The sequence below is a fragment of the Agrilus planipennis genome, unplaced genomic scaffold, assembly GCF_000699045.2.
Source record: "Agrilus planipennis isolate EAB-ADULT unplaced genomic scaffold, Apla_2.0 scaffold16, whole genome shotgun sequence".
Lineage (NCBI taxonomy): Eukaryota > Metazoa > Arthropoda > Insecta > Coleoptera > Buprestidae > Agrilus > Agrilus planipennis.
Genome location: NW_020438946.1, coordinates 300,761 through 314,514, shown reverse-complemented (window position 1 = coordinate 314,514; position 13,754 = coordinate 300,761). Strand labels below are relative to the sequence as shown.

At 34.4% G+C, this 13,754-nt stretch overlaps 1 protein-coding gene across 4 annotated transcripts in view; it reads left to right on the top strand.

Moving 5' to 3' along the window:
• Window positions 1–13,754, top strand: part of LOC108744688 (alpha-catulin) — a 296,147-nt gene that overhangs the window by 3,028 nt on the left and 279,365 nt on the right. Inside the window, exons 1-2 of one of the 4 annotated variants that reach the window (XM_025974678.1) lie at window positions 12,238–12,729; window positions 12,804–13,020. The exons of the other annotated variants lie outside the window; for them this stretch is intronic. Coding sequence (XP_025830463.1) covers window positions 12,970–13,020 — 51 coding nt within the window. The 5' untranslated portion in view covers window positions 12,238–12,729; window positions 12,804–12,969. Of the gene's footprint in view, window positions 1–12,237; window positions 12,730–12,803; window positions 13,021–13,754 lie in introns of those variants that run through there. 4 annotated transcript variants of the gene reach the window in all.

Sequence of the window (13,754 nt, the reverse complement as noted above, 5' to 3'; positions counted from 1 at the left end):
GGACGAAAGGAGTAATAGGGATATAAAGCAGAGAATAGCGCAGGGTCGAGTCGCCTTCAATAAAAAGAAGCCACTTCTATGCTCACGAACGATTAATTTAGTAGAAATTCGAAAAGGGCTGTTAAAGGTGTATGTTTGGAGCACGGCGCTGTACGGGAGCGAAAAGAATGATGAGGATACCGTGGATAGAGAAGGTTAGAAATGAAGAGGTATTAGAAAGAATAGGAGAACAGAGGACTCTATGGAAGTCAATAAGAAATAGGCGAGAAGGTCTAGTCAGAGACATATTAGAGGCAGAAACGGAAGTTAGGAGGGGTAAAGGTAGACCTAGGTTAGATTACTGTTCGCAAATAGTTAAGGATGTGGGATGTTCTAGTTNCAGAAACGGGAGTTAGGAGGGGTAGAGGTAGAGCTAGATTAGATTACTGTTCGCAAATAGTTAAGGATGTGGGTTGTTCTAGTTTTAGGGAAATGCGAAGATTAGCTCAGGATATCAGGAAAGAGTGGAGGTACGTGTTCAACCAGTATTAGAACTAACGACCTTATGATAATGGTGAAGTGTTATTTTATATTAAAATGATCATTATATTACGAAAAGTAGTTATTCCACAACCTACACCCGCAAAATTGTATATGCTTTGCGACGTTTTAGTTTAATGGAAAACGTATTTCACTGCCGCTTTTGCAGTCTTCCTTCCGCCGTGAAATGAACAACTAAGTTTCCGGTCGGAAACACATTCCAGGGAGATGCTTGAAAAACCGTTTATTTCCTGACGGCTCGTATATTATGCAGTATACTATGTCGTCTGTTTGATTCATAAAGGCCGTAATGGATGAGCAACAGCGCAATATGAAGATAAGTTTGTCTGAAATTGGAGAATTCTTCGAAATTAATGTGTTACTGTGAATGTCCGTTATTAGTGAATGTTAAAATGAACCCTGTGCCAACGCTAGAACTTTTGTCGCTCTCTGTACTCCCCCAGGTTCCAGAAACTATTAAATATAGACAAGAACTATTAAAGTCTCTTGGCTCTTACATTTTTTTGTGTGTTTTGTCAGCTAGGATGAAAAAGGCTAAGGAGAACTAAGGCAAACAGAAGAAAATACAAGAACGAAAAGCTTGCAGTTAAGTTTGCGCTCAATTGCTGCAAATTCCCGCATGAGCTCAACGTTTTGATGCAAGCAATTGTGACCAATTTTTCTAAACTTGCTGACCTTATCATCATAGGGTCGCCACTCTTAATTAGATTGATCGGACACGCACTTCCATTTTTTTCTATTCTGAGTTAATCTTCGCATTTCCCTAAAACTAGAATATCCCATATTCTTAATTTTTACTCCTCCTAATCCACGTTTCTGCTTCTATTATGTCTTCCGTAGCACTCCCTCTAATACCTCCACATTTCTAACCTTCTCTATCCACCGTGTCTTGACCATTCCACTGTCAAAGGCAAAAGTGTTGCGGTATCTATTGCCGCCTGCGGTGTTCGCTCATAACAATATAAAAGGAATGATTTGTTTGTTACATTACAGTATTCGTTTTAATTTTGATTGAATGTACTAACTAAATGCTACATTCGGAGACTCTTTCAGACAGTTTAGAAATTAGGGGCTTCACCTATTTTGGATGATTTATCTATAGTTTGCTTATATATTGCGTCAAGAAAAAATCAAACTCAATTCAATTTGATTAAGATAAAATTATAAAACTGTTACTGTATAACTTTGGAATGATCCTGTAAACGGCTATGAGACGAAGGGGTGAATGGGGTTACATAATATTGTTTGAAGCGACCAACAACGTCGTGACGTCAAAGTGAGTCACGATGTAATTGGAACATCTATCAGGATATAAAACCACCTTCCACATACCAGGTAGTTTCGCATCTAATCTCGTTCAGGATGTAATTTTCGGAGTTTAATATCGGGCTTCTATAAATAGAACGAAAACGACGCTCGACGCCGCTTCTGACTCTGACGCGTCGCGTCGGACGGACGGACGGACGTTTAAATGAAATTATAAGATCACCGCGAAAGTGAAAAATACGATGCACTTGGTGCATTAACGTTTAGGGAGATTAGTTGCTCATCAAATCTAACACTGTAGCATAAAGTGCTTCCAGTTGAAATTTGGACAGACATGAAGGGTTCTCTAAAGACTTAATAGAAACAATAACAGGAATTAAGAGGAAGAACGAAAAAATGTTTTATTTGCACCAAAATAATTATTTCAGCACAGATTTTTGTAAGTGTACTCTTTCTTTTGAACCTAATACTTTGCCATCTTCGATGATAAAAGTTGCAGGCGTTAGAACTTGCATGTTTTTCCTAATTCGTCTGTCAGATTTTGATAATTATGTTTGAAGGAGACGGGGACAAAATGTGTGAAGTAAGATTTCTTGTAAGGGTGCTCCCTACCCTTTTTTTTGAATCCAAAATTTATAGCTCTTGGTAATACAAATTACAGGGGATCTTAAAATTTTATTAATAATTCGTGTATATGATTTTGATAATTTTGTTTGAAGAGGACGAGGACAAAATGTGTTAAGTCAGTTTTTTTATAAGGGTGCTCTCTACCCTTGCTTATGAACCCAAAACTTTGCAGTTTCTGATAGTACAAATTACAGGTGTTATAACTAGTATGTTATTCATAATTCGTCTCTCAGATTTTGATAATTTTGTTTGAAGAGGACGAGGACAAAATGTGTTAAGTCAGTTTTTTTATAAGGGTGCTCTCTACCCTTGCTTATGAACCCAAAACTTTGCAGTTTCTGGTAGTACAAATTACAGTTCTTATAACTTCAGTTTTTTTATAAGGGTGCTCTCTACCCTTGCTTATGAACCCAAAACTTTGCAGTTTCTGGTAGTACAAATTACAGTTCTTATAACTTGCAAGCTATTCAATATGCGCCTGTCATATTATGGTAATTTTGTTTAAAGAGGACGTGGACAAAATTTGTAAAGCGAGATTTTATATAAGCGTGCTCTCCACCCTTCGTTTTGAACCCAAAACTTTGCAGTATTTGATAGTAAAAATTACAATTGTTATAACTTGCATGTTATTCATGATTCGTCTCTCAGATATTGATAATGTGTTAAGTCAGATTTTTTATAAGGGCGATCTCCACCCTGCCTTCTGAACTCAATAGTTTGTGATCTCTGGTGCTGCCGCAAGAATATTATTTAAAATTCGTCTGGTATAATTTGATAATTTTAAAACAGAGAAAATTAAGTTGTTTAGTCAAATTCAATGTTCGGAGATGGCGCCGTAGGCTACATTTCGGCATTGGAAATGTTATAACTTGCATATTATTCAAACATCGTTTGTCAGACGTTGATAATATTGTTTGAAGGGAACGAGGACAAAATGTGTTAAGTCATTTTTCTTATAAGGGTGCTCTCTACCCTTGCTTATGAACCCAAAACTTTGCAGTTTCTGATAGTACAAATTACAGGTGTTATAACTAGTATGTTATTCATAATTCGTCTCTCAGATTTTGATAATTTTGTTTGAAGAGGCTGAGGACAAAATGTGTTAAGTCAGTTTTTTTATAAGGGTGCTCTCTACCCTTGCTTATGAACCCAAAACTTTGCAGTTTCTGATAGTACAAATTACAGGTGTTATAACTAGTATGTTATTCATAATTCGTCTCTCAGATTTTGATAATTTTGTTTGAAGAGGCTGAGGACAAAATGTGTTAAGTCAGTTTTTTTATAAGGGTGCTCTCTACCCTTGCTTATGAACCCAAAACTTTGCAGTTTCTGATAGTACAAATTACAGGTGTTATAACTAGTATGTTATTCATAATTCGTCTCTCAGATTTTGATAATTTTGTTTGAAGAGGCTGAGGACAAAATGTGTTAAGTCAGTTTTTTTATAAGGGTGCTCTCTACCCTTGCTTATGAACCCAAAACTTTGCAGTTTCTGATAGTACAAATTACAGGTGTTATAACTAGTATGTTATTCATAATTCGTCTCTCAGATTTTGATAATTTTGTTTGAAGAGGCTGAGGACAAAATGTGTTAAGTCAGTTTTTTTATAAGGGTGCTCTCTACCCTTGCTTATGAACCCAAAACTTTGCAGTTTCTGATAGTACAAATTACAGGTGTTATAACTAGTATGTTATTCATAATTCGTCTCTCAGATTTTGATAATTTTGTTTGAAGAGGACGGCGACAAAATGTGTTAAGTCAGTTTTTTTATAAAGGTGCTCTCAACCCTTGTTTATGAACCCAAAACTTTGCAGTTTGTGATAGTACAAATTACAGGTGTTATAACTAGTATGTTATTCATAATTCATCTCTCAGATTTTGATAATTTTGTTTGAAGAGGACGCGGACAAAATGTGTTAAGTCAGTTTTTTTATAAGGGTGCTCTCAACCCTTGCTTATGAACACAAAACTTTGCAGTTTCTGATAGTACAAATTACAGGTGTTATAACTAGTATGTTATTCATAATTCGTCTCTCAGATTTTGATAATTTTGTTTGAAGAGGACGAGGACAAAATGTGTTAAGTCAGTTTTTTTATAAGGGTGCTCTCTACCCTTGCTTATGAACCCAAAACTTTGCAGTTTCTGATAGTACAAATTACAGGTGTTATAACTAGTATGTTATTCATAATTCGTCTCTCAGATTTTGATAATTTTGTTTGAAGAGGACGAGGACAAAATGTGTTAAGTCAGTTTTTTTATAAGGGTGCTCTCTACCCTTGCTTATGAACCCAAAACTTTGCAGTTTCTGATAGTACAAATTACAGGTGTTATAACTAGTATGTTATTCATAATTCGTCTCTCAGATTTTGATAATTTTGTTTGAAGAGGACGAGGACAAAATGTGTTAAGTCAGTTTTTTTATAAGGGTGCTCTCTACCCTTGCTTATGAACCCAAAACTTTGCAGTTTCTGATAGTACAAATTACAGGTGTTATAACTAGTATGTTATTCATAATTCGTCTCTCAGATTTTGATAATTTTGTTTGAAGAGGACGAGGACAAAATGTGTTAAGTCAGTTTTTTTATAAGGGTGCTCTCTACCCTTGCTTATGAACCCAAAACTTTGCAGTTTCTGATAGTACAAATTACAGGTGTTATAACTAGTATGTTATTCATAATTCGTCTCTCAGATTTTGATAATTTTGTTTGAAGAGGACGAGGACAAAATGTGTTAAGTCAGTTTTTTTATAAGGGTGCTCTCTACCCTTGCTTATGAACCCAAAACTTTGCAGTTTCTGATAGTACAAATTACAGGTGTTATAACTAGTATGTTATTCATAATTCGTCTCTCAGATTTTGATAATTTTGTTTGAAGAGGACGAGGACAAAATGTGTTAAGTCAGTTTTTTTATAAGGGTGCTCTCTACCCTTGCTTATGAACCCAAAACTTTGCAGTTTCTGATAGTACAAATTACAGGTGTTATAACTAGTATGTTATTCATAATTCGTCTCTCAGATTTTGATAATTTTGTTTGAAGAGGACGAGGACAAAATGTGTTAAGTCAGTTTTTTTATAAGGGTGCTCTCTACCCTTGCTTATGAACCCAAAACTTTGCAGTTTCTGATAGTACAAATTACAGGTGTTATAACTAGTATGTTATTCATAATTCGTCTCTCAGATTTTGATAATTTTGTTTGAAGAGGACGAGGACAAAATGTGTTAAGTCAGTTTTTTTATAAGGGTGCTCTCTACCCTTGCTTATGAACCCAAAACTTTGCAGTTTCTGATAGTACAAATTACAGGTGTTATAACTAGTATGTTATTCATAATTCGTCTCTCAGATTCTGATAATTTTGTTTGAAGAGGACGAGGACAAAATGTGTTAAGTCAGTGTTTTCGTAAGGGTGCTCTTTACTCTTCTTTTTGAGTCCAAAACTCTGCGGTATCTGATGGTAGAAATTACGGATGTTATAACTTGCATGCTATTCAGCATTCGTCGGTTAGATTTTCACAGTTTTGTTCGCAGAGAATGGGGACGAAATATGTGAAAGTATGTTTTAGTAAGGGTGCTGTCTACAATCCGTTTTGAACCTAAAACATTACAATTAGATAGAGAAAATTAAATGCTTTAGTGTCAGTCAATACGCACCAGATGGCGGTACAGCCTCCATTTGAAGTTTAGAGATGTTATAACTGGCATATTATTCAAAAATCGTTTGCCATATTTTGATAATTTTGTTTATGGTAGACGCCAGATTTTTTGTTGGGGTGCCCTCTATTCTTTTTTTTTTAACCTAAAATATCTTAAAGGAAAAATTATATTATTGGCGCTATTTTATTTATAGAATACTCGTACAAAATGTGCTCTCTGCAGGGCCGTAGCGAGGCCGGTTCAAGTGGTGCGGCGCACCGGGGCCCCCGCAGTCGAGGGGCCCCTTAGCAGTTTTCTGTTTTCAAAAAATGACTTCTAAAAAAAACTATGCTGTTAGAGATGAGCTGAGTCAAACTACGAAATGAACATCATAATTTTTTATTTTACTTTTTTCTATATCAATTTTTGTCACAATACTCTATATATTTGATCATCAATTTTAAGAAGGGCCCCTTGCGGAATACCGCACCGGGGTCCCGAGCTGATCGCTACGGCCCTGGCTCTCTGCCCTTTCTTTTTAGCATACAGCTTTACAATTTCTTATACTAAAAATAAGGGTGTTGTAACTTGCATGTTATTCAAAATTGGTTTGTCAGATTGTAATAGTTTGGTGTAATTCTTTTATCAGATACTGAAAATTGTGTTTGTAAAAGACGTGGATAGAATGTGTTGTCAGAATTTCAAGAAGAAAAAATTACAGATTTGAAATTTTCATAAAATTCGTGTGTCAGTTTTTAATAATTTTGTTTCTAGAAAACGGTGACAAAAAGTGTAAAGTGTGCAAACTCAATTTTTTTGTAAGGGTGCCTACTACCCTGTCTTTTGAATCTAAAAATTGCAATTTCTGATAGTAAAAATTACAGGTGTTATAACTTGAATGCTTTGTATAGAGTTTGCTTGTTTTATTTGTTTCGACATCTTCACCAATATTACAATTTTAATTAAAATTAAAATATGTTGTAGGTATGTAGGTCAATACATAACTTTTGTCTTTCACAAAATAGATATAAAATATTTTCTTTTATAAGGGTGCTCTCTACCCTTGCTTATGAACCCAAAACTTTGCAGTTTCTGATAGTACAAATTACAGGTGTTATAACTTGAATGCTTTGTATAGAGTTTGCTTGTTTTATTTGTTTCGACATCTTCACCAATATTACAATTTTAATTAAAATTAAAATATGTTGTAGGTATGTAGGTCAATACATAACTTTTGTCTTTCACAAAATAGATATAAAATATTTTCTAGACGAGGGTAGATTAACAAACTACCGTAAAGTAGCTCTACAAATTTATTTCGATTTTTTGAAAATTAAACATGACTGAATTTACTCGTCGTGATGTTCATGATAAATGATATTATATAATTTTAAGCAACAATTTTTTTTAAAGAAATGAGTGGTGCATTAGGACAAACGTGTCCTTCTTTAAGGACCATAGAAACATGATCTTGGAAATCCTTAATTTAAGTGCATCGACTGTTCATCAGTTTCTTCAGGACGGTTTAAAAGTTAGGGAACTTTGTTCGCTCTGTTTGTCGTATTCGATGACTGACTAATTACGGGAACAACTATGAATTGATGCCATGAAATGTTAAAAGAATTTGGTGGCGTCCGATCTAAGTACGTCAATTCAATCGTTACATGTATTTTATTATTTTGATGTCCCAACTAAATCCCAGAGGAAAGGGTGGGTATTTCAAGATACGCTGAGGTCGGTTAAAATGTCTGGATCAGTCAAAAAAGAATGGTGGTGGTACTTCTCTCAAAACGCGAAATATTATCTACTGTCATACTTGATAAACAGAAGATTGTTACTGCAAATTGTTAAATGGAAGATTGTTTATTTCGAGTTTTAGAAACGGTGCAAAACAAGCGATCAAACTCAAGACTCAATACTTGGATTTTGTTTAAGGATAACGCTTCCTCATATCGGGCTGGCAAAACTATGGACTGTTTGCGTGAAGTTGGAGTGAAATTATATCATTCATACAGTCCTTACTTAGCGTCATCTGTTTTTTCGCTTTTTCTTTATGTGAAAAAACTATTAAAGGAAACAAGTTTTCTAATAATGAAGAGCTTGTAGGAACATTTGAAGAGATATGTGGTAGTGTTTCAAAAACAAAAAATAACAATAATAAAAAAGTAAGGATTTGTAGATTTAGAAAAAGCTTTTGACAATGTTAAATGGGACTGAGTGATACTTAGTTTGTATAAAGAGCAACAGGCAGTTACAGAGCTGGAGCTGCAATGTAGAGAAGTAAGTATTAGGAAGGAAGTCAGATAGGGATGCACACTGTCACCACTACTTTTTAATCTATACATCGAAGACGGGATTAACATCATTAAAGACAGTACAATTGCAGGGATAGATGTACAGAGGCAAAAGATTAGTATGCTTAGATTTGTAGATGACGTGTAGCAGTATTAGCATCTAGCAAGGAGGAGTTAGAGATAGCTTTAAATTAAATGGAAACGGTACTGACAAAACAGTACTGTATGAAAATAAATAAAAGTAATACTAAAATACTGGTATGTAAGGGAAGAAAAAGCAGGGAAATAGCGAATATAAAGACAGGAGACGAAAAATTAGAAGAAGTGGACGATTTTAGGTATCTAGGAAGTGAGATAAGTCAGGACGGAAGGAGTAACAGGAATATAAAGCAGATGATAGCGCAGGGTCGAGTCGCCTTCAATATAATGAAGTCATTTTTATGCTTCTGAACGGCTAATTTAGAAATTCGAAAAAGATTGTTAAAGGTGTATGCTTGTAGCGCGGAGCTGTACGGGTGCGAAACATAGACAGGACACGGCGAAAAAAAAAGTTTGGAAGTGTTCGAAATATGGTGTTACAGGCGAAGGATGAGGATATAGTGGATAGAGAAGGTTAGAAATGAAGAGGTATTAGAAAGAATAGGAGAACAGAGGACTCTACGGAAGTCAATAAGAAATAGGCGATATAGGTTCTCAGGTATGAAGGTTTAGTCAGAGACATACTAGAGGCAGAAACAGGAGTTAAGAGGAGTAGAGGTAGGCTTATATTAGATTACTGTTCGCAAATAGTCAAAGATGTGGTCTGTTCTAGTTTTAGGGAAATGCGAAGATTAGCTCAGGATAGGAAGGAATAGAGGTGCGTGTCCAACCAGTCTTAGGACTGACGACCTTATGCTGATAAAAAAAGTAAGACAAAACTTATGTAGAGACCTACGTGTTTAAAAATATCATATTCTATACCAATACTTAATAACATACCTAAATCAAATTGAAGATGTCGGCATTCTATACTCATTGGTCATTAAACAGCTCTGAGGGACGAGCTTTCACGAGTATCTTGCATGCAGATTTCCTTGTCGTCATTTTCCCTTTTTTCAATCACGTCTTTCTCAAAATGTCCACTGTCCTAAACCACTCGAATTCTGAAAATATTTTGAAGAGTGTATCAGCATTTTGGTCTCGTTGTGTGTTTTGATGTTGAGGTGGTAAATAATAGAATGCGGAATAACGATAACAAACTTTAATAAAACAAGAACGAAAAATGAAGACTAGAATTAAGAAGGTAGAATGGTGAAGTTGAAATTAGGAACAATAAGTCAGAATTGATTTTAGTTTTTGAACAGAGATTGTAAGAAGGGTGATAAGGAGGAGTTAGAAATAAGTTAATTAAAGTAGGGAACTAATAATAAGATACTAGTAAAATCTGGAAATGTAGTTTAGAAGAAATACTCAGAAGTTAAGTTTGAACCCAAATCACCGAAGAAACTGACCATAAAACTGCAATTAGGAAAAGAAGTAAGGATTATAGACGTCATGCAGTTAGTATACAGAGTTGAATTGTTAAAAGGGATGATAGGAAAGTATGTAGGCAATTAAATAGTCGTTTAGCTGAAGAATAGGTATAGAGCAGACGTATAGAATAGAGTAAGTATAGAAATAGAATTACAAAAAAAGAATATTTACACAATAAAAATACAACAATACAGAAATTCCAAACACACAAATACAAGTAATAAAGTTTTCACAGACATACCAAAAAATATATACAACCACACACGTAATACTTCACTCTAAAAAATTAATTATTTTCTTAAAAAATATCAAATCGCCACAGCATCAACCAAAGGCTTTGAATTGGAACTATTGGACTTATATTTCTTTAAAGTTTATATGAAAAGATGGAATGTGTATGTTCGGTTTGCAATTCGCCTGTACTGTATACCCACGAACGTATGTGTGTGTGCTAATGTGCTGGTATGATCATTGTGTTCTTTATATCTGTGCCTTTTCCCCGGGGCAGCTAATCTTGCATGTTCTGTCATTTGTTAAAATCCAAAGCAGCTGCTAGTTGGAGAGTTTTAATTACATTTTGTAGCAGCCGGAGCACGAATGCGGTTGTCCACGAACAATTAGCTTTTTAGGTAGATATGTAATAAAGACAATAGGATTTTGAACGTATCAGATAGAAGAGAATAGATATACAGGTAAGGCAAAATATTTAATGAACATACAAATTACACAATCCTTGTCAGCATTTTTTTTATGATGTACTACTAGCCTTTTCAAAATCCCTGAAATTTAATACGTAATAAATACCCACAATTAACAACAAGACATACATCTATATATAATAATGTTTTAGTGTAGGTTTATTTGTCTGATTACGCCACGCCTACTTAAAAATAGCCAATTTTGACGTATTCGACCAGGAAGAAAACAATTGGGGAAAAAATGGGTAGGTCTAAATATCAATATACAGATGTATAGTTGGTTGCATATAAATGTGCATACCTACATTGAGTATGATTCATGTTTTTCTGTTTGAAGTTTTTGAGATATAGTTTTTCTATCTTTATGTTATTGTTTCTTAAGTTCAGTAACAAATAATTCTTCGTATTTGCTTTTGTCGTTCGTTTTAATTGGAAAAAAGACAATGATGCCAAAATAGTTTGTTTAGGGTGAAAGATCAGAGCCAAAATAGGGTTGCAAATAATTTTATTGATGTAAAATCACCATTAATCATTTTATATTAAAATATGTACCATTTTGTTTCCGATCTTTTATACATTGTAATACGAGAAAGAAATGGAATCCACAGTTTTTTTTTAGCTTTGGGTTCATCTAATAAGTGAAGTTTTTCGAATCGTTTTCTAAGAATTTTGGATTTATTAGTACACTACAATTTCTTGTAGTTTTCAGTTTTACACAGCTGGCGTATATCAATTCGATATTGTTTTGCGGGCTGTTTTGTCGTAATTCATAGAATTTTGTAGTTTCTTACTTAAAGATACGATAAGTGGTTATTTGGCAGATGCTGATATCAATTTGGAACTTCAAAATTCCATGAACCATGATATCGGACCCGGAAAACAATATCGATCCAATATTTTATGTATTTTTTGGGCTTTTTTCAGTTAAAGAACTAAAAGGCATTCATGGGATGTCTCTTTGTCCACTTTTTAAGCTTCTAATACCTTCAATGGCCAATGTGAGCAATTTTCATTCATCATTTTATATAATGTTTGATCGGTGATACTAGCAAAATTTATAACGGCAAAAATGTATTTTGCATTTTACAAAAAGAAAATACGTTTGGAAAAGCATTTCAAATAAAATACAAAATGCTTTTTATTCAAAAAAGTATTTAAATGCAAGATAAAAATAAGTATCTTTTATTTTGTATTTGCATTTTTAATGCAAGCACATATTCCAAATAAATCGCATCTCTGATAAAAAGAGGTAGTAGGTACAAAAATTAATTAGTTAGTACATTAATTACTTGCTGGTTAGATTAGTATACGTTAGGTTAGTTAGACTACTTGCATTTAAATACTAGGACTTCTTCGATTTATATACTGACATCGCTTAATACATATATATTTAGATAATGAGTAAAATAGGTTAATATACTGACTAGTAAAATACATGTTTAAAGAAAAACAACAGATCATCCTTGGCAGGCATTTGATCGCACCTGTTTCAATGAATGGTGTCGATGATGAAGAGCGCCAACGACGCGCGATAGCGGGAGCGATAGAGAGGGTGCGCGTAGCGGTGCCCGCAGTCGCCACCGGCTCTGACGGAATCGATAGCGTCGGAGGGTGTCCAGGCGGCGGGCGTCGCGCGTTCGCTTACTTGTTCGACACTCGCGGTGCAGTCCGGCCTATATACCTAGTATACGTTTATTCGCGAAGAATCACCACCATACCGCCGTCGTGGTATCGCGTGCACGCAGCTCCGTCTCTCTCTCTCTCTCTCTCTCTTTCTCACACACACACATACACTCTCCTATCCTCTTCTTCTTTGTTTTATCTCCTTCTCCTTCTTCTGCGTCAAACTACGATCGGTATAAACAATGGCTAGGTATTCGTATTAACAATAGGACCTGAGCTTTTGGAAGTGCTAGTCGTTATCCTGGCAGCTCCCACACTAGAAGGTCGCGCTCTAGCCGATTTTCAGATACTATTACTGTACCGGGTGTTTTTCCCTGTTCTCTTCTAAAACTAACTCAATATCGAAAGGGATTGTTGCATGTCTGTTACGATAATAAGGACTTAGAGGCCGTATAACAGTTCACGTTTTGACGAGCGATCGACAACTGCACACAACTAAAAATATAACTATATCAACTAACTAATAAAGCAGAGTGGTAATGTTGTTGTAGATTTTTTGACAGGATAATGCGGTTTAATTAATATTATTGTCGTTGTTGTTTAACTATAGATACGAAACGGGAAGTACAATAACTGTGTGCGACGGACAATAAAAACACGTTACTACCTGATACATAACTACCTACTTAATTAATAAGTAAATCGTTTAAATATATTGGAAATGTGGGCGGAATAGAAAGAATATTTATTGGAAAGTGTTTTTTTTTGGGTGAAAAATGATTTCCCGCCGATCGTCTGTTTCTGCCTCTAGATATTCCAACGGAAAGGTGAGTTAAAACAGTAAATATGTTTCGTAATGCTTTTCGCAATTCATTGAAATTGTTGAAAAGTATTTTTAGATACCCAACTATAGGTACACTGTTTTGCAGGAACAAGTCTGAAATCCTAAACATTTTTGCCTGCATTATCATTGACTTTAATTAATCTTAATTTTTGCAAAACCTTTATACTATCTCATGTTTCCATTCTTACATTCTTATTAATTTCTTTTAAAAAATTTGAAGAATCCAAGCTTTTTTGTAGTGCTTTTTTTTCTTACAGCTAATGCGTTAATTTATCTATTAAAACGCTTAGGTACTTAACAATTTCTTTAATTATTATTTTACTTGGAATCGCCCAATAATTGATAAATAAATGAAAATTATTTGAGCTAGGAATTTCATAATTGATAATGGAAGAAAGAGGCTGTAAATAATTCCCAATGGATATTATATTTAGCAATAAATAGGTATCAAGTATCAAGGAAGCAATAGATTTGTAGAGAACAAGACAGAATTAAAGAAAAGTACGTAATTAATTTCATATAGATACCTTGGTGCAAAATAACAGGTAATATTAATATTTTCCAATAGGTTTATATTACTGTTAAAACAGGGATATATCTACAGAAAAAAATTCTTTGCAATAATATTTTTATTATCTGTCTTATAATTTTGTGAAGGACCCTTCTGTCTCAATCAAAAAAGTTAAGTTACTTTATTCATTTATATTTTAAATAAGT